General features: G+C 47.5%; 1 protein-coding gene across 4 annotated transcripts in view; it reads left to right on the top strand.

Moving 5' to 3' along the window:
* The first annotated feature begins 1,015 nt into the window (after window positions 1-1,015).
* NCAM1 (neural cell adhesion molecule 1) overlaps window positions 1,016-24,804 on the top strand; it is an 88,937-nt gene continuing 65,148 nt past the window's right edge. For all 4 annotated transcript variants that reach the window (XM_041413948.1, XM_041413950.1, XM_041413951.1 and 1 more), the window contains exon 1: window positions 1,016-1,141. In XM_041413948.1, the coding sequence (XP_041269882.1) occupies window positions 1,087-1,141 (55 nt within the window). In that variant the 5' untranslated portion in view covers window positions 1,016-1,086. The remainder of the gene's footprint in view (window positions 1,142-24,804) is intronic.

The raw sequence follows: 24,804 nt of genomic DNA, 5'->3' as shown, positions 1-24,804 counted from the left end.
ATTGCTGTTGCATTATCAATAATATGCTGTAATTGATACAAGCTACACACATCATTGTCTTTTTATATGGCATATAACACATAATATATACATTTTTCCATAGTATATAATACATAGTATGTACACATTTTTGCATAAATATTAATGCCTATTTTCTATAGCACCTAATACTTATAATATACACATATTTACATACGTATTAAATACATATTATGTACACATCAGAAGAATTTATATTCTAATACTATAATATACTATGATAATAAGGAATGGAATGGAATGGAGTGGAATAGAATAGAATAGAATAGGAGTAGTGTGCTGCATATTGCAATATATAATAATATAATATTTATTTGCATAAATATTAACTAGCTATTTTCTATAGCACATAATACATATCATATGCACATATTTCCAAACTTATTAAACACGCATTATATACACGTTAGAATAATTTCTATTCTAATCTTATAGCATGATATGATAATAATGAATAATGATGCTATGATAATTAACGGTAGTGTGATAAAAATAATATCAATACTATATAATATACCATATAGAGTATTATAATATAACTTATAGTATAGTATATTGTAGTATATTATAGGGTATTGTGTTATATGATATGAAATTATATGATATGATATGATATTAATTATATTATATTATGTTATGTTATATGATATTATATTATATTATGTTATATGATATTATATTATATGACATATGACATTATATTAATTATATTATATTAATGATATATTATATTATATTAATGTTATATTATATTATATTATATTATAGTGTAGTGTAGTATAGTATATTATATAGTATTATATTCTATGACATTCTATTATTAATATGCAACAATAAGCAACAATATGCAATAAACACACAATAACAACCAACAACGCCGCCACGCTAACAAAAACCAATCAATAACCACGACCAACCATTCCCTCACCCCTTCCCTCGTTCACCCCCACGCAGCGAGCGCAGCGGAGCGGCCAAGCCCGGGCTCGGCTCCCCGCGCCCTCCCCGCGCCCGCAGCCCCGGCGAGCGGCTCGCCGTTCCGCCGGTGCGATGCTGCTGCCGCTCGCCGTGCTGCCCTGCGCCTTCGTCCTGCTGCGAGCCGCAGGTACGGCGGGGCGGGGGCGCGCCGCGAACAATGGGGTCGGGCGGACCCCGAGCTGCCCGCAGCGGGAGGAGGAGGAGGAGGTGGTGGCGGCTGGGTTGGGCCGGGCTGGGCTCCCCCGGGGCCGTGGGTCGGTGCGCGGGGGGCGCAGACAATGGGCGAGGAGGGGATGCTGCGTGCGGGGTCGCGGCGGGCTCGGTGCGCACCGCGAGGATGCTCCCGCGGCCGCCGCCCTCCGCCCGCGGGGCACGGACGCGGCCGGGGAGGGAGCGAGGGATGCCGTGGGGCGGCTGGGATAATGAAAGGAGGAAGAGGAGAGGGAGAGGGGGGGAAAAAAATAAAAAAAAAAAAGAAAGAAAAAGGAGGGGCGCGGGGCGCTGCCGTTGTGGAGCGGCCCCCGGCGCGAGCGGTGGTGCGGTGGCCCCGCCGTGGCCGCTCGGTAGCCGCCGGTGACCGCCCGGGTCGCCACCCCCGGGTCCGGGAGCGGCAGGTGGGCTGCGAGCGGCAGGATGGAGCGGCCACACCTGCGCCGGCCCCGCCCCTGCCAGCATCCCTGCTCCGAGCTGCATCCCTGTGCTCTCCATCCCTGTGTTATCCATCCCTGTGTTATCCATCCCTGTGCTCTCCATCCCTGTGCTATCCATCCCTGTGTTATCCATCCCTGCTCCCTGTGCTATCCATCCCTGTGTTATCCATCCCTGTGCTCTCCATCCCTGTGCTCTCCATCCCTGTGTTATCCATCCCTGTGCTCTCCATCCCCCCTGTGATCTCCATCCCTGTGCTCTCCATCCCTGTGCTCTCCATCCCTGTGTTATCCATCCCTGTGCTCTCCATCCCTGTGCTATCCATCCCTGTGTTATCCATCCCTGCTCCGAGCTGCATCCATCCCTGTGCTCTCCATCCCTGTGCTCTCCATCCCTGTGTTATCCATCCCTGTGCTCTCCATCCCTGTGTTATCCATCCCTGTGCTCTCCATCCCTGTGCTCTCCATCCCTGTGCTCTCCATCCCTGTGCTCTCCATCCCTGTGTTATCCATCCCTGTGCTCTCCATCCCTGTGCTCTCCATCCCTGTGCTCTCCATCCGTCCGTCCGTCCGTCCGTCTGTCCCTCCTCCCCGGGGAGCGCTCCCGAGCCGCGCTGGGCTCCGCCGGTGTTTGCTGCCTGTCCCGTCCTGTCGTGTCTCCTCAGCCCTCGTTCCCCGTCCCTGAGGAGCATCCCGGGCTGGCTGTGCCATCGCTCCTCGCCGTTGTCCCCGCTCTCGGCGGGCAGCCCCCTGCGCTCCGCGTTTTTCCCGGTGCCGTGTCCGTGTCCCCGCGCTCCGGGAGCTGTCGGTGTGTCCTTGCCGTGCTCCATCCCTGCCTCCATGCCCACCACCCCTCCCCACGCTGAGGATTTTTATCTCCTTAAGCAATTACGGCTGCTGGGGCTCCGTCTGCGCTCGTGGCTGTCGTGGTGGAGCAGTGCCACCAGTGTCCCCAGGGCTACCTCCAAACCCGAGCCACCTGTTTAACACCAGCACAGCACCCACCCCAGAGCCCTGCCCGCCTCTCCCGCGGCGAAGCTCTGCTGGTTAGCCTCCCTTGAATTAAAATACAAGAGAAGAGCGGCCGTGGGAGGGTCTGTGCGCAGCGCGGGGGTCGCGCTCCCGTTCCAGCCGCTCCTGCCGTGCCCAGCTCCGCATCCTGCCCGGCCACACCCTCCCATCCCCGCTGGCATCGCCGCTGCCAGCCTGCCACCGCCTCCCGACACATCCCCACCGCCTTCCCAGCTGCGGGAGGGCACAATAAAGCGCCTTGCTTTGGGGATTTTTTTGGGTTTTTTTTGGTTTTTTGCAGGGGAAATAAATGGGAGTAAGCAAAAGAAAAAATTATCTGCGTATCATCTGTTGCCCCACTCAAATACATGTTTATCCAATAATAATAATTATGAATATGGAGACTGCCTAGGGAGCTGCACAGCTGGATCTGTTAAATCAGCATAAAATGGAGAACACAAAAACCAAATAAAATATTAAAAAGCTAGAACAAAGCAGCAGCAGTGTTTGTGGTGAAAGCAGCACCAAGCACATCCAGCTCTGCTTTCCACCCTAAAGGATGCTCTGGTCGTGTTCCTTCTTTTTTTGCCCAGCTGAGCTCACCAGTCTGTGAGGGGGGAGAAGGAATTTTGCTTTCAAAGCTGTCAGTGCAAGAGGGTGTTTTATTTATTTTTATTTATTTTATGATTGTGCTGCTAAAAAAACCTTAAGCTTAAATGTAAGAGGAGGCAAGAGGGAGATATTCATCAGTGAGGGAACTGTTGTGTGAGCACAGTTGTGGGGTAGGCTCACAAGCAAACCATGCCTTTTATGTCTTTTAGAATAATTCCACATTTCGTGTGTACCCCCGTGGCCTGTGATAGTGATGATTTATTTTATTTAGTCTGCTGTAAAATTAAAACATTCTCTGATAATTTAGAAGCTGATTTATAGACAGAGCAGATGGCTCCTCTCCTTTCATGTACATCCTGAGAACTGTGGTTTCCTGAAGAATAGAGAGGATTTTGTATCAACTTTATCCCTTTGACACATGAACTCGAAAATTCCCAAACTGGCTCTTGGGCTGGCGGGTTTTTTTTGGGTCTTGGTTTTGTCAGAGGTTTTTTTAAGGACATTTCAAATGAGTAACTTCACGACTAGCCGGTTTTTAAGTGTTAAACGTTGTGGCTGCTCTCCAGGCTGAAAGTGCCTTCACTTTTCCTGGCTGGGCTCCAGAAATGTATTTTAAGGATAACTGCTCTGCCGTTGGGTACAGGCGCTGCTTCCTCCCGGGCAGAGAATGCCATGGGGGTTTTTTTTTGATGGTTTTCCTGTTTGTTTGGGGTGGGAGGGCGATGCCATGGGTTTCCTGCACGGGCTGCCAGGGAAGCAGAACCAATTGCTGGGGGAGGAGGAGGAGGAGGAGGAGGAGGAGGAGGAGGGGATCCTGCATCTGCTGCCATCAGTCTGCGAGTTATAGCTCGGGGAGCAGACAAAGCACAGTTAATTTCCTCATTTTAAAAAGGCCATCCCGCGGTTTTCCTCGTTATTTTACACACCTGGTGACAGAAAAAAAGGCACATTTCTGGGGTTTTTTGGTGGGTTTCTGGGCTGGGTTTGGAAGCATCGCTTTTGCAGTGTGTTCAGCTTGAGATGGGCATTATGAACTTCCCCAGATGCCTCTCTAAGCAGCCTGGCAGGAGCTGTTTCCCCTGGATTTGTGTCGTGGCTTTTATGCAGGGAATTCTGAGGAAGCCTCAAGGATCTGATGCTACCAGGGCAGGGTTTTCCAGGTGCTGTGTAGAGAGGTTTTTTATTGCTTCGTTTATTTCCCAACTCTGTCCTTTCCCACGGATTTGAAACAAGCGAAGCGACTCACTTGTAAATAAGGAGCTTTGAAAACGACGAGGAAACAGAATTGTGTTTTCCTCGCTGTTTGTAAACTGGGAGAATGGGAATAACTGGGCTGAGGGTGTGTCTGGCAGGGAACTACTGCTCCCAGCAGCTCCTCTCCTCTCTCCTGGATGCCTCCTTTGCGCATGTTTTTCAGGAATTAATGTGTCGCTTTTCATCCCACCCCCAAGAAAAAAAAAAATAAATAAAAAGAGCCACCAGGCAAATAGACTTTGAGCCATCCAAATCACAGGAGCGAATGTGAAGGTCAGCTCTGGGCTGGCTGTGGCTCCTTTTGTTTAGGAAAACACATTAGCATGGAGCAAAGGGCTGGCTGTGCACAGGGATGGAAATGAGCAGGGCTTGGCAGCAGGGCCGCCCTGGGTTCCTGGTGGGGAAATGCAGCTGCTCATTAGCAACGATGCCTTTTGAAGTGACCCCAGAGCCAAATGGCAGCTCCTGCTCCTGCCTGCCTGCCTGCCTTTGGGATTGGCTCAGGCAGCCCCTGCACGGAGCTGTTCCTGGGGTTTGGGTTTGTGGGGAAAAAAAGATCAAAATCAAGGGTGAAATTCAGATTAAAATAAATGTATGGCTTTAAATGCAGTACTTCCCACTGTATTGATGGTAAAGCAGATAATCCCTCTCCACAGAGTGAGTGATGCAGATTCCAGACCTTCCCAGGATAAGTGACACACACGCAGGATGGAGTCACCATCCCTGGAAGTGCCCAGAAAATATGTGACCATGGCACTTGGGGCAGGGTTTGGTGCTGCCCACGCTGCTGGTGCAGGGTTGACAGTGACACTTGATGATCTCAAAGGTCTTTTCCAACCTTAACGATTCTCTGGTTCCACAAAAAGCAATTTCAGGAGGAATTTCTTCATGGGAAGGGTTAAACATGGGCAGGGCTGCCCTGGGAGCTTTGGATTCCCCATCCCTGAGGTGTCCAAGGATTGCTGGGCAAGGTGGGGATTGCTCACACTTGGCCTCGATGGCCTTGGAGGCTTTTCCAGCCTCAGTGGCTCTGATTCCATGGCAAACCTCGTGCCACAACACGCTGGGCTGTCCAGGGGAGGTGCTGACCTCTTTTAAAACACCCAAGGCCACCTGAAAACTTCCTCAGAGCATTTTTGGGACCCTGTTACAGCTTTGCTTCTGAGTTTGACCCAAGAATTTATGTATTTCAGCTAAATTCTGACTGGGACAAATGTGGGGCATCAGCAGCCTCAGTCCCGAGAGCTCCAGATCTGCAGGCAGCTGCCGGAAAAGCTGATTTTTGGGGAACAGCACACAATGGGAGGTTTATCCTGCAAAGCAAGTGCAAATTGCTTTGAGATTCCTCTGAAGAAGCAGCGGCAGCAGCTGTGGGGTAGAGTCACACAGAGCCGTGCTTAAGAGCAGGGGGAGTTATCTGAATTCTTACACGTGAATAATAACTGGGATGGAGAGCTGGTGTTTGCAGCAGAAATCACAGAGGGTTGGAACAAGATGAAAATTCTGCTTGTGCCTGAAGATTAATGTCTCCACTTGCCTGTGCAGGAACAGAGCTGGGGTTGGGAAATGGGGGGAGGGGGATTTTCAGGAATCTGTGTTTGCTCTGGAACCGCTCAGGGTGGGCTCAGTGCTCCTGCCCTGCCCAGGGATGGAGGGACCAAAGGTCCCAGGTAAATTCAGGCTGAAAACCAGGTCAGAGAGGGGGCAGAGCCCAGGGGTGGCAGGCCCTGGTGCCACAGCTGTTGCTGCTGCTCTGGGCAGGCAGGGCTGCAGCCCCAGAGCCACCTCTGGTGCAGGAAATGCAGCTGAGGCTGCAGGCAGTAATGGGATCCGTGGCAGGGCTGATCCATCCTCTATTTTCATCCAGATCTTGTGACAGGACAGATGCAGGGGGTGTTGGGAGAATGGGAGTTGGCTGGTTCAGTACAACCTGGGAAATCCATTGAAATGGTCGATTTCTTAAAACAGGGAGCAGATTTGATTTATTTTGAGTTAAAACAAATGTCCATCACTTCACCAGGGCGTCATTGGCCAGGACAAAATCCATTTAAAGGAATTCTTGACTGCTTGAATTGTTCTAGAATTGTCAATCTCATCATGTCTTGAACAGAAATATTTATGTTTTCTTTCTAGCTGAGTTTTTAAGGTAAATCAGGGTAGGTACTTTAAGGTAAATCAGGGTAGGTTCTTTCCAAAATTTGTTGTTAAAATCAGGCCAGTCAGATTAATTCTCTGAAAATCCACCTGCTGAGGCCACATTTGGAGTGTGGGGTCCAATTCTGGGCTCCCCAGTGCCAGAACAATCAGTGGATTTACTGCAGAGGGACTGGAGGAGCAGCTTGGTGTGAGAAGAAGCTGAGGCTGCAGAGAGAAGGCTGGAGGGGATGTGGATGTGGACAAACCCCTGCTGGGAAGGAGTGAAGATCCCAGGATGTCCCAGGGATGCCCAGCAAACTGGAATACAGCAATCCTCTCTGCACGGATGAAAACACACCAAAATCCCTATTTTTATTTTTATTTTTTTTTGTTGTTGGATGAATCCTGGACCAGGTTGAGTGGAGAGATTGTGGATTCTCCATCCATGGACCTTCAGAACACTCCTGGCCAGACCCCTGGGGACCTCCTGCCTTCCCCTCCTGGACTGGATAACCTCAAGATGTCCCTTCCAACCCAAATTATTCTGTGATTTTCCTACCTCTACTCTTACAAAAATAGTTACAATAGAAGCTTGTTTGAATATTTAATTCACTTTTCCTTCTTTGTTTATATTCATGACATTTATCACCCTTGAATCTTTAGGATAAACAAGAATATTAATTGTTTGTTGCTGGTTTATGGTTAATTATGATTTACCACGTTGATTAACTTGGAATACAAATCCAAAGACATGAAAGGGGGTGTGTAAATCTGTGTACAGAAATGGGGAATTGTGTGAAATGAAGGATTAGAGGAAGAAATCAGCCAGGTAACATTCAGGCCACGTTTTGGGCAGAGTTTGGTCAAAATCAGTGCTTGAAACTCAAGGTCCTTTCCAGAGGACAGCCCTGGCTGAGCTGTGGAATTGAGCAGGTGATAAATGATGAGGTAAAGTGATGAAGATCTTAGACAATGGAAATAGAGAATTGTTGCCTCCAAATTTGAATGGGCTTTTCCAGATGTTTAATATCTCTTGTCCCAAAAGCAGCTGCATAAAAATTACTTCAAATGTTACTAAAACTGCAATATATTCCTGCAGAATTTAGTTAATTGTCCCCGAAATCAAACTGTAGGATTGTAAATGTCCTTGTTTCATGGGAAAAAAAAAACCACCCTAAAAATTTATTTATAAAGTGCAGTTCTTTTTACAGTGAAGACTGATGGCATTATTGCAGAATTTAAAATAGGAGCAGCCAGTTTGGAGGTGCTGGCACAATATTGGCAAACTGGGCTCTGATGGGTGATATTATTGCAGAATTAAAAATAGGAGCAGCCAGTTTGGAGGTGCTGGCCCAATATTGGCAAAGTGGGCTCTAATCTGCGGCATTATTGAAGAATTTAAGATAGGAGCAGCCAGTTTGGCACAGTATTGGCAAAGTGGGCTCTAATCTGCGGCATTATTGAAGAATTTAAGATAGGAGCAGCCAGTTTGGCACAGTATTGGCAAAGTGGGCTCTAATCTGCGGCATTATTGAAGAATTTAAGATAGGAGCAGCCAGTTTGGCACAGTATTGGCAAAGTGGGCTCTAATCTGCGGCATTATTGAAGAATTTAAGATAGGAGCAGCCAGTTTGGCACAGTATTGGCAAAGTGGGCTCTAATCTGCGGCATTATTGAAGAATTTAAGATAGGAGCAGCCAGTTTGGCACAGTATGGGCAAAGTGGGCTCTGATCTGTGGCATTATTGAAGAATTTAAGATAGGAGCAGCCAGTTTGGCACAGTATTGGCAAACTGGGCTCTAATCTGTGGCATTATTGCACAATTTAAAATAAACACAGCGGGGATTGAGGGCAGCTCAGGGCTGGGGATGCTCGCTGGTGGTTCCTCAGAGCCCAGCCTGTCCTTGCATATTAATCAGCCTCTCAAAGGAGCTCTGATCTGCATTGTGCAGGCTCGGGGGCTGTGGTGCTCAAAAGGGTTTTTATTCCATTTGAGTGGCGGGGCTGAGAGCAGCAGAATCCGGGCAGTGTTTGGGGGGGACAGCCCCGCTCTGCCCCCCAACATGGGCACAAAATAGCCAAATGTTCACCCTCAGGTCTCCCTGCTCCTCAGCTGGGGTGGGAAATAAAATATTGCCCGGTTGGGATCTCAGCAGGCCAAGCTCCAGGGCTTGATCCCGCTGGGAAACTTGGAGGGGGTAAAAGGTGGGGAAATGGCAGATTTGTGAGGTTGGGGATGACAGGATTTCTTCAAGGTAAAAGGTGGGGAAATCCCAGTTCTGTGAGTTTGGGAATGACAGGATTTGTTCCAGGAAAATGTTATGGAAATCTCAGGTAGTGTAATTTAGGATTGACAGGATTTCTCCCATCAAAGGTTGGGGAAGTTCAGATTGTGTGGGTTTGGGAATAACAGGATTTCTCCCAGATAAAGATTATGGAAATCCCAGTTGTGTGAGTTTGGGAATAACAGGATTTTTCCCAGGTAAAGGTTGGGGAAATTCAGATTGTGTGGGTTTGGGAATGACAGGATTTCTCCCAGGAAAAGATTATGGAAATCTCAGATTATGTGAATTTGGGAATGACAGGATTTTTCCCAGGTAAAGGTTATGGAAATCTCAGTTGTGTGAGTTTGGGAATAACAGGATTTTTCCCAGGTAAAGGTTGGGGAAGTTCAGATTGTGTGGGTTTGGGAATAACACAGCATTCCTCTGGTGATGGGGTTTTATGTGACTCCAGCTGCTGCTCTGGGGCACTGAGGTGAGGTGTTAATGAGCTGTGTGTGTATGAAAAATTCCAGAAAAGGGGAGATTTTGGATCCTTCTCTTCGTACAAATCTCAAAACACCACAGATACTGAAACATGGACTTCAGTGAGCAGTAGAGATGTTCAGTGGGTGATGTTGGTACTCTGAAGGAGAAAATGGGCAGATAAAAAGATCTGTCTATATCTAGATTTACACACAAATGTTCCAGCACAGGATTTTTGTTGCAGTGAGTGGAGATTTGGGCTGCAGACTGTGGCTGTGAATTACCACCAGCTCACCTTGTGAGGACAGGTGAAAACTGACCCTGGTTGTGCTGAAGAAAACCTTTTGTTGGGAAGGCAAAATCTGCATTTCAGCCAAGCGGTGAACATACCACACTGCTCCCCAAATGCAAAGCTGTTACCCTGGGTTGTGTTTAATCAATATTATTGAGCTGTTTGCCGAGTCCTTGGTGTCTCTTTGCTTCTGCTTTTCCTCCTTTTATCAACTCTTGGGCACATTTTCTCACACTTGATTCTTTTGTTCTGCGAGAGCACTGGCAGAGAGTTCCCTGTTGGTGTGAATTTCAGGAGTGGGGTTGTGGAGAGCAGCAGTTCCAAGCAGGTGCCCAAGGAGCTGAGAAAGCCTTGAGGGATGATGTTCAGGCTGGGCTGAGGTTGGTGTTAACGTGGGAAGGTCTTTGTGGAAATGAATCACCAGAGTGGAGCTCTTGGTGTGTTTGTTGTTGTTCTCTGTGTTCAAAACGGTATTTTTTGGACATTTTTGTAGGGAACACGAGGGATTTTTGTGTAATTTTATAATGCTGTCAAGGCAGCAAGATGGGGAGAGCATTTTTCTGCTCAGTGTTCATTCTGCTGTGTTTCAGTGAGAATCGTGGGGTTTATGTGTGGATGTTTTGGGGTGGATTCCCATGGTGCAGCAGAGCCCTGCCTGTGTCACTGCAGTCAGGAGGAAACCCCCAAACCAGCCATGCCAGCCAATTCCCGTTATTTCCCTCGTAATCCCACCCAAAGCCCATTGCACTGCAGGATTTGGAGGTGAGGTGCAGCAGGAAATGCTGAGTACAGCCAGTGCTGGCATTTCCCTTCAGGGAGAGCTGCCCCTCACTGCTTTTACATCATTCAGATTCATCGTGTGGGGCTGTGGCACTGCTCTGACAAAGCACCTGGAGCCCACCTGGCTGTGCTTTGAAATCTTCAAAACAACCATTTCCAAACTTCTTTTAAACAACGTGCATCAGAGATTCTGTGCAGTCCAGGATCTCGGGAGCAAAATGCCCAATCATTATTGGCTAATTACAACATCGGAGGGTTTAATTTTGCATTTTTCACTGTGTTAATAGTGAGAAGAAGACCCTCGTGCACGGCATTTTAACAAAACACAACCAGCAGCTGCTTGGCCAAGGAACTGAGTCAATTCTTGAGAGGAGTCAAAAGAACAGAGTGCTGCAGTTGTGTTTGCAGCAGATAATCCCCCCAGTGCAGCGTGCTGCAGGGCTGGAGAGACACAGGAATTACTGCCCACTCCCTAAATCCTCCTGCACTCTAATCTCCCCATGATCTCTGGGAAGGCTTGCAGCATTTATTCCGTTTATTCTGTTTATTCCATTCATTCCCTGCTCCCTCCTGGCTGGGGTTTGTTGGGAATGAAGGAGGGAGGCTGGAATACATGAAGGGGATAAAATTTATATTTATTTATTGTAGACAACTGAAACAACTTTTTTTTTTTTCCTCTTTTTTTTTCTTTTTCTCTTTAAGAAGATCTGCAGCATCAGAGATTTAATTTCATCTTGATTAATTTCTGGCTTTGCCACTGGGTTTTATTTGGGGATGGGCTTTGGCCATTTTGGTCTCTGATTTTTCCCCGTTTCTCTGTCAAATGAATATTTCATGAAATACAAGCAAACTTGGAGTAGTTTGTGCTTCATAGACAAAAATAACATAATGCTGCAGTGATTGTTTGTAATTTTAATTTCCCACTGCAGGCTGGCATGACTGTCAGCTCCAGAGCAGGAAACACTGCGAAATATTTCTGTTTAGAGTAAAAGTTATTTAGTATAAACACTAGTAAATAAAAAGTTATTTAGTTCTTTATATTCTGTATAGAGTAAAAGTTATTTTTGTCTAGAAATGGGCGTTTCTGTTGGTAGCATGCTTTTATTCCTGGCAGATAAGGTGGGGTTTTTGTGGTGTGCAGTTTGGTTTTGCACAGTGTCAGGCACAAGGAGGTAAATCCTGCTTTTATCCGGTCCCAGGGAATATCCAGGGAGGAATTTTTCTCACCTGCCCACAGGTACTGAGGGATCCCCATGAAAATTCCAAGTGCCTACATGAGTAAAAATCAATGTAAATCTGCTCAAGGACCGTTTCTTTTTAAATAAATGCCTTGTGCTGATCTTTCTTACACCTGGTGGAAAAGCAGCCTTTTAATTGAAGGATAAAATGTGGTTTTTTTCTCACCCTGACCCTGCCTGGCTGCTCACACTGGAATTAATGTGACCTGCTGCTCATGAATGCCTTGCTGTGGGTGGGGAGGCAGAACACAGAAATTGATGTAAATTGTCCTCTTTTCCTTGCTGGGTGCTCCCAGCTCTGAGAGGGGCAGATTTGGGGGAGTTTGGACCAATCTCAGCATTTTGTGCTGTCCCACTCTTGGGTTCTGTTGTAAGAATAAAACTCTCCACATCGTCACAAAGAGCAAACCCAGCCCTGAGGGATTTTCTCACTCAGTCTCTCTTCCAGGAGAAAACTGCACTTCAAACCCTTTGATTGGGCTCTTTTTTAAAGCACAGCTTTTCCCATTATTTTATTGAATATTCAAGGTGAAAAGGTGCTCCTGGAGTGTGTTTGCCTGGGTTTTTTGTGTTCTGGGCAAACACACTTCAGGTATTTCTGCTTTTATCAATGGCAGTGGTTGGTGTTTGCTGATAAAACAATAGTAGAAATAAATGGTTTATGCACAAGCTTGTGAGGTTGCATTATTTTAATGTGAAAATGATACCTTGTGGTATTATTTTCGCATTAAAAGATGGGGGAACTTTAAAGGCTGGCCTTGAGGACAATCTCTGTTAGTGCTATCTAATAAATTAAATTAATAAATTAATTACCAATAAATTAAAGCTTTTTTTTTGCTTTTTAATAGGTGTGCTTCAGTTTCTGATAACCTGTCTCTGTTTTAGTTACATTTTACCTGTTAATCCCCAAAAAAAGGCTGAATGTGCCAGAATGTTCAGATGAAACCCCAAGTTCTGCAATCCCCATTATTTTGGTTAAAAGAAGCCATTTTTATATGAAGAATTCTTGCTTCGTTAGAGTGGATCTGGATTTAAATGAAAGCACAAAGCCATTGTGGATCATTTTTGTGTGCTCAGCCCTGAATTTCAGGACCATTTTTGTGTGCTCAGCCCTGAATTTCAGGACCATTTTTGTGTGCTCAGCCCTGAATTTCAGGACCATTTTTGTGTATTCAGCCCTGAATTTCAGGATCATTTTTGTGTGCTCAGCCCTGAATTTTAGGATCATTTTTGTGTGTTTAGCCCTGAATTTCAGGACCATTTTTGTGTGCTCAGCCCTGAATTTTAGGATCATTTTTGTGTGTTTAGCCCTGAATTTCAGGACCATTTTTGTGTGCTCAGCCCTGAATTTCAAGACCATTTTTGTGTGCTCAGCCCTGAATTTCAGGACCATTTTTGTGTGCTCAGCCCTGAATTTCAGGACCATTTTTGTGTGTTCAGCCCTGAATTTCAGGATCATTTTTGTGTGTTCAGCCCTGAATTTCAGGACCATTTTTGTGTATTCAGCCCTGAATTTCAGGATAATTTTTGTGTGTTCAGCCCTGAATTTCAGGACCATTTTTGTGTATTCAGCCCTGAATTTCAGGCTCTGGTTTGTAGCTGCAGGCACTCTGGCAGGTCTGGAGGGTGATCAGTGCCTTATTCCAAAGCTTCTGTGTATTCCCAGGAGCTGCTTTTTATCAACCTAAATTGGTCAACCTGGAGATAAAAATAGCAAATCCCCCACTCCTGGTTTGGACCCTGCATTATTGATGGTTCCTGCAGTGTCCTCTGTGTCCAGGAGATTTATGGGGTGTGATTTATTATTTAGTGGCACATGCAGAAGAACCTCCAAGCGTTAGAGGAACAAAAGATAAAGGTATTTTCTTATCAGGTGAAGGGCTCTCTTATCTCCTTTTCCTTGAAGATTGCAGTAGTGGGACCAGAGGAATTCAGCTGGAGTGGTGAGTGAAAGCAATGCTGCTGATTCCCTTGGAATTTAGCACTTTAAATGGATTAGAACTAAAAATATCCCTGCCTGGCATTGCGTCAGAGCCTTCCAGAGTATCTGCATTTCCATGTTTGATGGCAATTTCTAAAGATTCCCACGTTGGAGCTGAGGGGGAGCCTTGTGAAGGAGAGCCAGGATTCTTCAGTGGAGCAGCAGGGTTGGGGATAATTGTAAAATCCTGGGGGTTGCTGAAGAGGGAGCCCACAGAAGCAGAATTTGGGAAGGAAAAGGTGGTTTTTGTTGCAGACAAAAAAGGTGATTTTTTGTTCTGGACAAAAACCAGGTGATTTTTGTTCCAGACAGGTGTGTCATTCTCTCTTTGGACATTGTGGGAGCCTTGACAGGAATTGGTTTGTAACTTTGGGGTGGGTTCTTGCAGCATTTGGTCACGTCTTGTTGGTCAGTTCTGGTGCAAATTAATTTGCTCATTGCTGATAGTTTGGGGTTTTTGTGAATAATGGTGTGTGAGCACTGCATTGGGGTTTATAATCCCAAACCCCAGGCCTGGTATTGCAGCAATGCAAAGGGAAATAATCACATTTTGTGCTTACCTAAAGCCTGGAGTTTCACTAGGGCAAGGGAGGGGGTTTTGACTGAGCTTGTGGCTTGTGCTCCTGATCTGGTTGGCAAATTTGACATTCCCAGAGCAGTGAAATGATCTCAGTGCCCTTTTGGAGGGGCTGAACCAGAGAAACACAGAATCCCACGGTGCTAATTGGGGTGTTTTTAATGAAATGTGGTGGTAGCACCGTGTTCAACACCCTCATGCATTATGAGTTCTGAACTGCTGGAAAATCCCAATAAATCAATGCAGGATTTTTTTCCCTTACACTGAACATTTCTGTTGATTTTTGGCCCATGTTTTGTGTGACTGCAGAGCTCTTGGCTGCACATCCAGGAGCTCCAAAGGTGAGTTCCTGCTGATGCTGGGGGAGTGTTTTGGGCTCCAGGTGTTGGTCCTGCAGCTTTGAGGGGAGCTGAGCAGTGTTAAACTCATCAGTGTGATGGATCAGCTGCCTGCCCTGCAGGGAAGGCTCTGTGAGAGGCTGTAAATTCCAGACAGGTAAGCTTTCAAAGCTGGGGTCCAGGTTAACATTTTGGACTCCACTAGATGGCACTGATTTATTGTGCTGTTGATAAAAACCCATCAGATGCAGTGGGAGACTTTTATTTTTTGAACAGAAGCCATAAAGGAGGTGATGAGGATGCTCAATATTTATTTGTTTGTCTGCTGGGTGCATTGATAGATTCCTTCATGACCTCCCTGCTTCTGAAGTGCAGTTTTGGATGGGCTGAGCATATCCTTGAAATATGTAGCACTGGGAAGACATCTCTAAATAAATACCTGGTTTTTCTGATCCTCTTTGTGTGGAAGGAAGGAAGTTGAAGGAAGAAGCTGGGCCAGTGTTGGTGCAGGCAGCTGGGTTTGCCATAACTGTGTCTGAAACCATCACAGAATCCAGGATAAATAGAATTCTTGTCTTTCTGATAAGAAAAGAGGGTTCCTGGTGGGTTCCAGTCTCACAGTGCCAGTTTTGGTTCAGACCAAAGTGATTTCATTGTGGTGGTGCTGAGGGCACTGGGTGAGAGCAAATAATTAATTATTCCAGAAAATGGCCACGAGAGTTCTTTTGGTAAATTTGTGCCCACATTCTCCCCAGGACCTTCTGTGTCCTGCTGCCCAGGGTGGAAGGGCAGCGAGGAACCCCAGATGGAATCTGTAATTCCATCTCTCCTGTCCTCTCCTGCATCCCACATGCTGCCCTTGGGGCACCCCACATCCCAGCGGAGCAGGAGATGTTCTGCTCAGCATTTGGGGTGCTCCATGGGGATAAACCTGGGCTTGGGCTTGGTTCCACCTGGTTTTGCTGCTGTGATCTCCTTTCCCTGGAGCTGAGGGGGAGCTGAGCAGCGCTGCAGGTTTGGCCTCGCGTGACTCCAGCGCTCGTGGGTGTTTTCATCTGCTGCCTCACGGGAGGAGTTGTTCCTGCAGCTCTGCCTCCCTCTGCTTCCTTGCCTTCCTTCCCAGGGATCTGCAATTAAACGGTTTTCCAAGGAGCTCAGCCTCAATCTTCTGTTGGAAGGATCTGTTCTCTGCCTGGCCTGTGGTTGGAGGGACCAACCTCAGACAAAACCAGCGGCCACTCCCCAGAATTCAGCATTTTGTGGATGCTGCTGCTTCCTCCAGCTGCAGATTTTGGGGTTTCTGTGTTTCCCTGGGGAATTTGTGTTTCCCCTCCCCAAAGGCTGCAGGGAGGCGTTGGCAGGGGCTCAGCAGCACCGCAGTGAGGGACTGAAACCCAGTTTTGTGCAGCTTTTGTGGCTTCAGTGCCACAGAGCTGGGGCTGATGTGCTCGTATTCCCTGTCTGCTCCGGGGTTTCTTGGTGCTTTCCCCTCCTCTCCCCTCCAACTGGAGGTTCAGTTGTTACTTTGGCCTCCAGTTCATAATTAGTTCATAATTAGTCATGTTTCTCAGGCCCAGCTCACTGCAGTCTGTGGGACTCCTTCCTGTGACATTGGCAGGGTTGGCGTTTTCTAAATTTTTTTTTTTTCCTTTTGACACCATGAATTTTTACATAAATTTATGAATTTTACCCTTGGTGGGGAAGTATTAGGTGATGTTCCCTGGCTTTGAATTCATTCCTAATGCCATTGTTTCCTAACTCTGTGATTTATATCGATTCCATTTCATTCTGGGCTTTATATATTATTAATTCCTAATTCCATTATTTCCTGACTTTTTTCCCATTGCCATTTTTTCCCTTCTTTTTCACAGCGTTTATCTCTTGTTTGCTGCCTGCTGAAGCCTGGATGTCCCTGAATAAATGGATTATTAATAAATTGATCATGTGCAGTGCCTGGGAACAGGCTGGCTGTCCCCAGGGGTGGGTGGGGACCGGGTGCCTGCTGTCCCTTGGATCTCACAGCTCTGGTTGTAAATTGGCCCAAAAAGGGGGGATTTAGAGGAGCATGGCAGGGGCTGTTTGGTTTGTGCTGCTGGGAGAATCAGGCAGGGCTGGCTGGGGACTCCAGGCTCCGTTTGCTGTTCTGTTTTCCAGCACAGAAGGTGGAATAGTAATTTATTATCTGACATTCTTGGCAAACAGATGGAAACCACTCTGCCTGTGAATTTGCAAGGGAAAGGATTCTGGGAGCAGGCTTTGCATATGTCCTTCCCCCCTTGGTTTTTTTTGCGTGCTTAGGAAAACAAGAATGAAGTCATTCCTTGTTGTTGGAAGGAAACTTGTGTGGTGTTCCCGCTCCTGCTGTCGAGGTGGATAAAAGAGACATCCACTCTGAACGTGGGAAATGGATGGAAGAAATGGGAATAAAACAACAGCTGAGCAGTGCAGCGAGCTCTGCTAGTGCTGCTTGGTTCTCACCCCACATTTGCATTTTTTAGTGTAGAATAAACCTGTCTGTTTGATGGTGGACAAAGAGGAGATGCTAAGGGTAAAACCAGCTAATTAAAGAGTGAGCAGGTGAATGAAGGGCTCAGATCGGTGAGCAGTGAAGTGCCCTTTGCAGCAGTGACATGTTTGTGTTGTAGTTGGCCTTTGTTTGTGCTTTTCTTCAAGAGGGCAATTAATTAACTTGTTTCTTTGTTTTGGTGGGGAGGGGTTTTGCCTTTAGTGAGTGTCACACCGGGGAGCTCTCACCCTGCAAAGATGAGAAAGGGTGTGGGAGGGCAGATAGGAGCACTTGGGAATGGGGATTTTGCAGTTTTGGGTAATTAATTTGCCCTCTGGGCGTGTGCCCTGTGCCCTCCGGGCTGTGATCAGGCACTGCAGAGGTTCCTAAAGGAACAGCAGCCAGGGTTTGTGACTGGGGCTGCAGCTTTTTCCCTGCGGAACACAGAGCCTGGAGGAGGCAGTGGAAGGAATCAGACAGATGGGTGCTTAACCTAAATCCCCGGAATTCCCTGGGGACACCTGGCCCAGGCTGCTCTCCGGGGTCAGAGCTGCTGTGTGAGGTGTGTGAGTGCTTTATTCAATATCCAGGGCACATTAAATGTCCCTCGGAGCTCCTGGAGGGGGAAATCCTGCTCGCAGTGTCAGGGACACATACAGGGGATGGCACCAAGGTCTCCTGATTCCTGGGCAATCCCAGCAGAAACCTGGGAGATTCCCCCTTACAGCTTTGGTTACAGCTCCAGGGAATGTTTGGGTTTCCCTTTTTCCACTAAAAACCATTCGTGGCATGAACGTTGGCTGTAGCTAAGTGGGAATCTCCCATCCATGCACTACCAGTGCATTCCCATTTTTTACACCAACCACTCGGATCTGTCAGTGGCATTTGTAGCGGGGTGCAAAGATTAAAATGAGCACTGAGATGTTTTCACCATCTGACTGTTCATTTCAGTCTCTTTCTGTCCCCCATCAGAGCAGGACCTGTTTGAATTCCCTCCCTGAATTTCTCCCTGTGCTGCCTGGGAGAGGCAGAAAAGGGAGATGCCAGCACACCACGCTCACGAAAACGAGCAGCTCCTGCCTGATCCAGGGCAGGCCTCCTGCGGCAGGATCAGAAAATCCCCTCCCAAACCCTGGTGCCAGACCCCCGTGCCTTGTCCTGGTGCCCATTAGGAGCAGCTGCAGGCTGGACTTTGATGTCCTGCAGGACAATGGGGTCACTGTTCCAGCTCCAGAGTGCCTCTCCTTGCTCTGCTCTTTGTTTGGGGGCTCTGGGAGTGGGGAGGACGTGAGGGGCGACACGAGATGGAAATCTCACAGGAAATTGCTCCCAAATGCCATCACTGGGACGTCAGGGTTTCAGCAGGGATGCACTTGGGAGGCAGCAGAATTTTAATGCTGCTGGCAAATAAATGAGGATGAAGGGGGGAAATTGTCCTCATTGAGGAGGGGAAAATCCAGCTTAATTCAGAGCAAAGTGTAATTAAGGGGGAGAAAACTTCTGGTGTAGATGGAGAGAGCTGAGAGATCTCAGGAAATGTTCTTGTGCACAAGTGAAATTTAGCTATTTCTGTCTGGTTTTTCTGGAGAATGTGCCCACGTTTTCCCGGGGTATTTTATGCAGTGGACACCCAGAAATTTTTGGGTAATCCCCTCCTGATTTGTGCGGCAAAGGAGGTGTCTCAGTGCAGGAAATCCGAATTTCTGCAAAGTGAGGTGCTGTGAAAAGAGCAGGAAAGCAGAGGTGGTGGATCCTTGTGTTTGTTAGGAGGAGGAATTGGGAGGGACGGGGATGGGATAATGGGGTGACAGAACCCCCATCCCAGTGCTCTGGGTTAGGGCTTGGTTTGAAATAACACTCACAGGTGTTTCTTTCCCTAAAATCTCCCATTTTTTGCCTCACACCACCCAAACCCGTGGCTCATGAAGCTCCGAGCTCCATTCTCATTTCTGTTTTGCCCAGAACTCTGTGTCAGGATCCCAGTGAGTCACCTTCTCCCCGGGTTTTTGTTGCTGTTCCCTCAGTGACAGCAGTGAGTGAATTCCTGCTCGCAGGCATGTAGGAGATCCCACATTCCTGCTGCCATCTGTTACCAAACTTGGAGGGTTTTGTTTTTCCCAGTTTGCAGCAATTTGAGGGAGAGTAGGGGAAATAGAGCAGGTGATTAAAAGGAGGATTCAAGTGATGTAAAACATTGGTGTGATGACCAGGAAGTTAAAAATGAAGAGTGCCTGGAGCAGGGCTTTAGTAAATTCAGCAGCCTCTGACAGAAGGTGGTTTCACTCAAATATTCTGACTGTATTCCCCCTGTCATGAACCAATTTTCAGTTTATTTCTTTGTTTTCCATGGAGTGTGGCTGTAATTGCAGCTCATTATCTCTGTTGTGATGGAGGCAGGGGTGAGGATGTCCCAGGAGGTGCTGGCTGATAACAAAAATCACCTTGCACTGAGCTCTGAGTGCCAGCCCTGCCTCCAGAGTGCATTTTTTAATGAGCTCACCCCGTGGACAGATCCATTGTTCCCTGCACAGACAATTGCTGGCTTGTGCTGTTTGCAGTTCTCTGCTTGGCCACAGTTCTTAATAATTCTGTGGGAATTATCCTTTGGGCTTGGCTTTTTCTTCAGCAGATACAAAAAAGGAATAAAACCCCCATCCAAATGCATCTTTAATTATTTGTGTTTTAGCGATACAAAGCTCCCACTGCATTATGTGATGCTCGAAGCAGACTTTTGAACATGGATGAGCAAACAACACTTTGTGTTTTTCCCACAGGGGATGAAAATGTTTCTTAAAACTGAAATCCCCCGTCATTCATGAGTCAGGGCTGATTTTAGGAAGGAGTTGATTGGACATGAATTACGTAGATGCTACTCCAGAGTTGAAATTATCTTGGGTTACTGTGGGTATTTTTATCTGTGCAGCTGCAGGATTGAAGGCAGAACTGTGCCTACAGCTCTGCTTTCTGTAAAGAAGAATTTATAACAGAACATTTTAATCTTTCCCTTCAAAGATTCAATTAGCAAGCTTTGATTTTTTATCTTTTTCTGTCACACAGACAGATTCCACCTGCACTTTGGATTCCCTGACCACGCTGACTTAGGCACCAAATCCTTTTTTCTTTCCCCTCGCTGCCTGAAGTGTGTGAATTCACTGGGCACATCTGTCCCCAGATGTGAGGGTCAGCTTTGGTTCAAGGTCGTGCTTTTGGCTCTTTCTGCATTGAACCTGGGGGCATTTTAGGTACCTCAAAGTGGAATTGTGCTTAAACCTGAGACAGGAGCAGCTGGATCTCAGCTGGTCCCACGTGGGGGCTCCTGGGGCTGCTCAGAGTCTGGTTTTGTGCACCCTAAACCCTTTTATCCTCTTACAGCCTTGATTTTTTAAATTAATTAATATATTTTTTCCCCTAGAAGGCACATTACTCTTGTTAAGAGCCATGAATGATCTTGTTTATGTCTGAACCTTTGGGGAAGAGCAGCCTGGAGTTGTTCCTGTTCTGCTCTGATGTGTCAGTGGTGTCCAGATGCAGGGAATGATGGAGCTGGCAGTGACAGATCAGCTTTGGCTGCTCTGCCCCATGTCAGGTATTATTAGCTGTGCTGAGCATCCAATCCATCCAAATCCAGCAGCTAATCCCGTTGTTTGAAGGAAATTGGAGTGCTGCACGGTGTCAGGAATGTTTGTTGGTGCTTCTGTGCGCGTTGCGGGGTTCCTGAGGATTTCGCTTTGGCTTGAGTCGCCTTCAGGGTGATTTTGTTTGCTGGAATGTCACTTGGGCTGGGCTGGGAAAGGGAATTCAATCAAGGTAACAGTGACAGCTCTGAGGAGAGCAGACCTGGCTGCTGCTGCTGTGCTGAACTCAAACAAACTGAGCATTACCGAAGTGCAGAAGGTGATGTGAAAAGCGACAGCCAGGGGACAGTGATGAACAACGAGCAGCAGTTCCTTTAAAAAAGCTCTTGCCAGCCTCCCTGGGTGGTCTCGGTGTGGCAGAGCCGGTCTGGAGCAGCAGGGGTTGTTTCTGCAGGGTATTTCTGCAGGAGGTGTGTCTGGGTGCCTGGCTGATGGGCCCACCTGAGCAACCCTTCACTTGGCAGCCGAGAGATCGCAAAATCCAAATATCCTGCTGGGGGTTCAGCCTGAGAGGAGCTTTCCCGAGCATCCCCAGGGAGGGTTCCGGGGTGCTGGGAGAGCTGCAGGGCGCCCTGCACTGCTGCTGGGCATCCTGCACTGCTGCTGGGCACCCTGCACTGCTGCAGGGAACCCTGCTGCTGCACGGTGTCAGGAATGTTTGTTGATGCTTCTGTGCGCGTTGCAGGGTTCCTGAGGATTTCGCTTTGGCTTGAGTCGCCTTCAGGGTGATTTTGTTTGCTGGAATGTCACTTGGGCTGGGCTGGGAAAGGGAATTCAATCAAGGTAACAGTGACAGCTCTGAGGAGAGCAGACCTGGCTGCTGCTGCTGTGCTGAACTCAAACAAACTGAGCATTACCGAAGTGCAGAAGGTGATGTGAAAAGCGACAGCCAGGGGACAGTGATGAACAACGAGCAGCAGTTCCTTTAAAAAAGCTCTTGCCAGCCTCCCTGGGTGGTCTCGGTGTGGCAGAGCCGGTCTGGAGCAGCAGGGGTTGTTTCTGCAGGGTATTTCTGCAGGAGGTGTGTCTGGGTGCCTGGCTGATGGGCCCACCTGAGCAACCCTTCACTTGGCAGCCGAGAGATCGCAAAATCCAAATATCCTGCTGGGGGTTCAGCCTGAGAGGAGCTTTCCCGAGCATCCCCAGGGGGGGTTCTGGGGACCCTGCACTGCTGCTGAGCATCCTGCACTGCTGCTGGGCATCCTGCACTGCTGCTGGGCACCCTGCACTGCTGCAGGGCATCCTGCACTGCTGCTGGCCCAGCCTGCAGAGGCTGCTCCTGATGGAACAGCTCCTGAAGATGCTTTGTCCTGTACCCTGGGGTTTCTCCTGCACCCCAGGCTGTGTCCTGCATCACGAGGGTGTCCCCTGCACCCCAGGGTCTGTCCTGCATCCCAGGATTTCTCCTGCACCCCAGGGTCTGTCCTGCACCCCAGGCTGTGTCTTGCATCCTGAGGGTCTGTCCTGCACCCCAGGGTCTGTCCTGCACCCTGGGCTGTGACCTGATGTGCATTAAAATGTGCATTAAAAGCATTGTGTTTCCCTGGATATCCTGGTAGACCCAGCTACCAACACCTTTTCTAGCCCCGTTAACCCTTTGGGAACATTTTCTCTCTGGTTTGTGCTGTTCTCTGGTGCTCACAGAAGTTTTGGCCATTTTTTTATTGAGCTCTTCACCTTCAGGTGCTTCTGGAAAACCCAGTGGAGATGAAATGGAGTGTTTGATTTAGAATGTTTGTTTTATGGGATCTGGATTTCAGTGGATTTCAAATTGAATTTTTTTTTTCAATAAAAAGTTCTGATTTTTATTTTTTCCCAATAAAAACCCTTCTCTCTGGGGTTGAATTCCTGCCTGCCCTGCCACCCGCAGGCTTGACCAAAAATGCCATTTTTAATGATGCAAAGTGAGCATGAATCCCTGCTCAGCACAGATGCCCTTTTCCAGCACTGGGGTTCCTTGTGCAAGGAAAACCATCCATGCAGCCAGAGGAGGGAGAACAGGAAATTATGGGATGCCAGCAGTGCTGTATAGGAGCTTTCACTGCCTGCCCACAGAGCACTTGCAGAGAAACTCAGAGCCAACACTTCCCTTGGCAGCAGCTGCCTGATTTTTTTTTTTTTTTTAATTAATTTAAATTATCATCTCCTGCAGACAATCCTGACTCAATGTCCTCGGTTTGAGGCTCCTCCAAGCCAGGCACACGAGGCTGTTCCTGTTGGATGTGAGCAGCTTAAACCCCTGTCAGTCCTTGTTGTGGGCAGGATTTTGGCAGTGCTGGGAGTTGATTTATTGTATTTTTTCCCCCCCAATAACGTGATGTTGCTGGAATTTTCCATGGGTGGGAAAGCTTGTCTTTTCTGGAAGTTGTGTGATTGAGGGGGCTGGGAGCACAGCCTGGAATAACTGGCAGGAGCTGGAATATCTGGGTGGAAAGGGGAGGCTGCTGAGTCCTGGGGATGGGGAGACCCCCCCGGTGTCCCTGGGCTTTGGGGTGTCCCACTGCAGCATTTTGGGGTCACAGCTCCTTCCAGCATTGCTGCAGTTGGAGAGGCAGCTGATTTTACCCATTTTTCCCTGCTCCAAAGCCTTTTCTGAGCCCTCAGCCGGGTTGGTGTCCCTGGGCACAGAATTCCCAGTTCTTGTGCAGGGGGGGAGCTGGGACAGCACAATCCTGGAGGGAATTCCTTGATTCTCCCAAGGTGTGGGGAGCCCACAGAGCCTCCTTGCTCTGCCAGGGACAGGCATTGTGGTTAAATCGTGGTTAAAAATGATAATTGTGCCAAGAAAACGGGCACTGAGCTGTGAAGGGAGGCAGGATTTGAGCAGGGAACAGAGTGTGCCTGTTCTCAGGGCGAGAATTCCAGCGTTTGGGTTTCTGATGGGTTTTTAATTGCTGTAAGTAGTGCCCTGAGTGTGTGCAGGACTCACAGGGGCTGTGCTGGGTTTGAAACATCTTCCTTGCCACGCCACCTGAATCTCCAGTTGGTTTCTTTGCTCTTAGCTGATTCCAGAGTGCCAAAGGTGTTTTCCTCCTCCTGAAGGAGATTTCAGGGTTCATTCAGCGTGCCACAGGCAGAGAGACCTGCCACTGGGAGCTGTCACTGCCTGCCCTGGGGAAATGCAGCTGGGGTTATTTCTGGGGGAGCTGGATTCCCTCACCCAGCCTTACCATCATCATCCTCACTGGACAGAAATGCTGGGGATGTGTGGTTGTGTTCGAGGGTCCCCAGGGCAAGGGAAGAGATGAGAATCTTGACTCCATGTTTCAGAAGGCTTATATTATATTATATTAATTATATTATTAACTTATTATATCAATTTATTATATTTATTATATTATATTTTATATTCTATATTATTAATTTATATTGTTGTATTATATGTATTATATTTAGTATTCTATATTATTCTATATTCTATATATGGTATATATTATATCATATCATATATCTTATCATATCACATTATATCACATTATATTGCTATACTAAAGCTAAACTAAAAAGAATAAAGGCTGGACAAGAATGAATAATAAAAACCTGTGCCTCTGCAAAGTCCTGACAGAGCTGGAGTGGTCACGAAGTAAAAAACCCCCATGGAACCCAGCAGAGCTGCACCCGTTGGTAAACGAGCTCCAAAGCACATTCCAGGCAATCACATCATCATTGTTCACGTTTCCTTTCTGAGGCTTCTCAGGAGGAAAACCCTGGGCAAAGAGGATTTTCCAGAAAATACCATGGTGGCATGGGGTTCTCTGCACATCTGCTTGGGAAGGAGCCCTGGCCCTGCTGGTGGCTGTAATTAGTGGCTGTGACCCTAATGAAGGTGGCAGTGTCCCACGAGGACAAACCCCTTTCCTTTCCCTGTTGTTCCTCTCCAGTGGAAGCTCCCGGGGCAGGATTTGGCTGCTCTTTGTTGCCTTGTGATGCCCCAGAATGAACAAGAGACTTATTCATGGCTGGAGTTTCCTTACAGAGACAATATGGAAAATAAGGAAATTGTGTCGCTTCTCGTCCCAAAATGTACTCCTGTTGG

Source organism: Onychostruthus taczanowskii, unplaced genomic scaffold (genome assembly GCF_017590055.1).
Source record: "Onychostruthus taczanowskii isolate IOZ18803 unplaced genomic scaffold, ASM1759005v1 scaffold43, whole genome shotgun sequence".
In the NCBI taxonomy this organism is placed as follows: Eukaryota; Metazoa; Chordata; class Aves; order Passeriformes; family Passeridae; genus Onychostruthus; species Onychostruthus taczanowskii.
The sequence above is the reverse complement of the archived record's forward strand: the minus strand, read 5'-3'. Positions and strand labels throughout refer to the sequence as shown.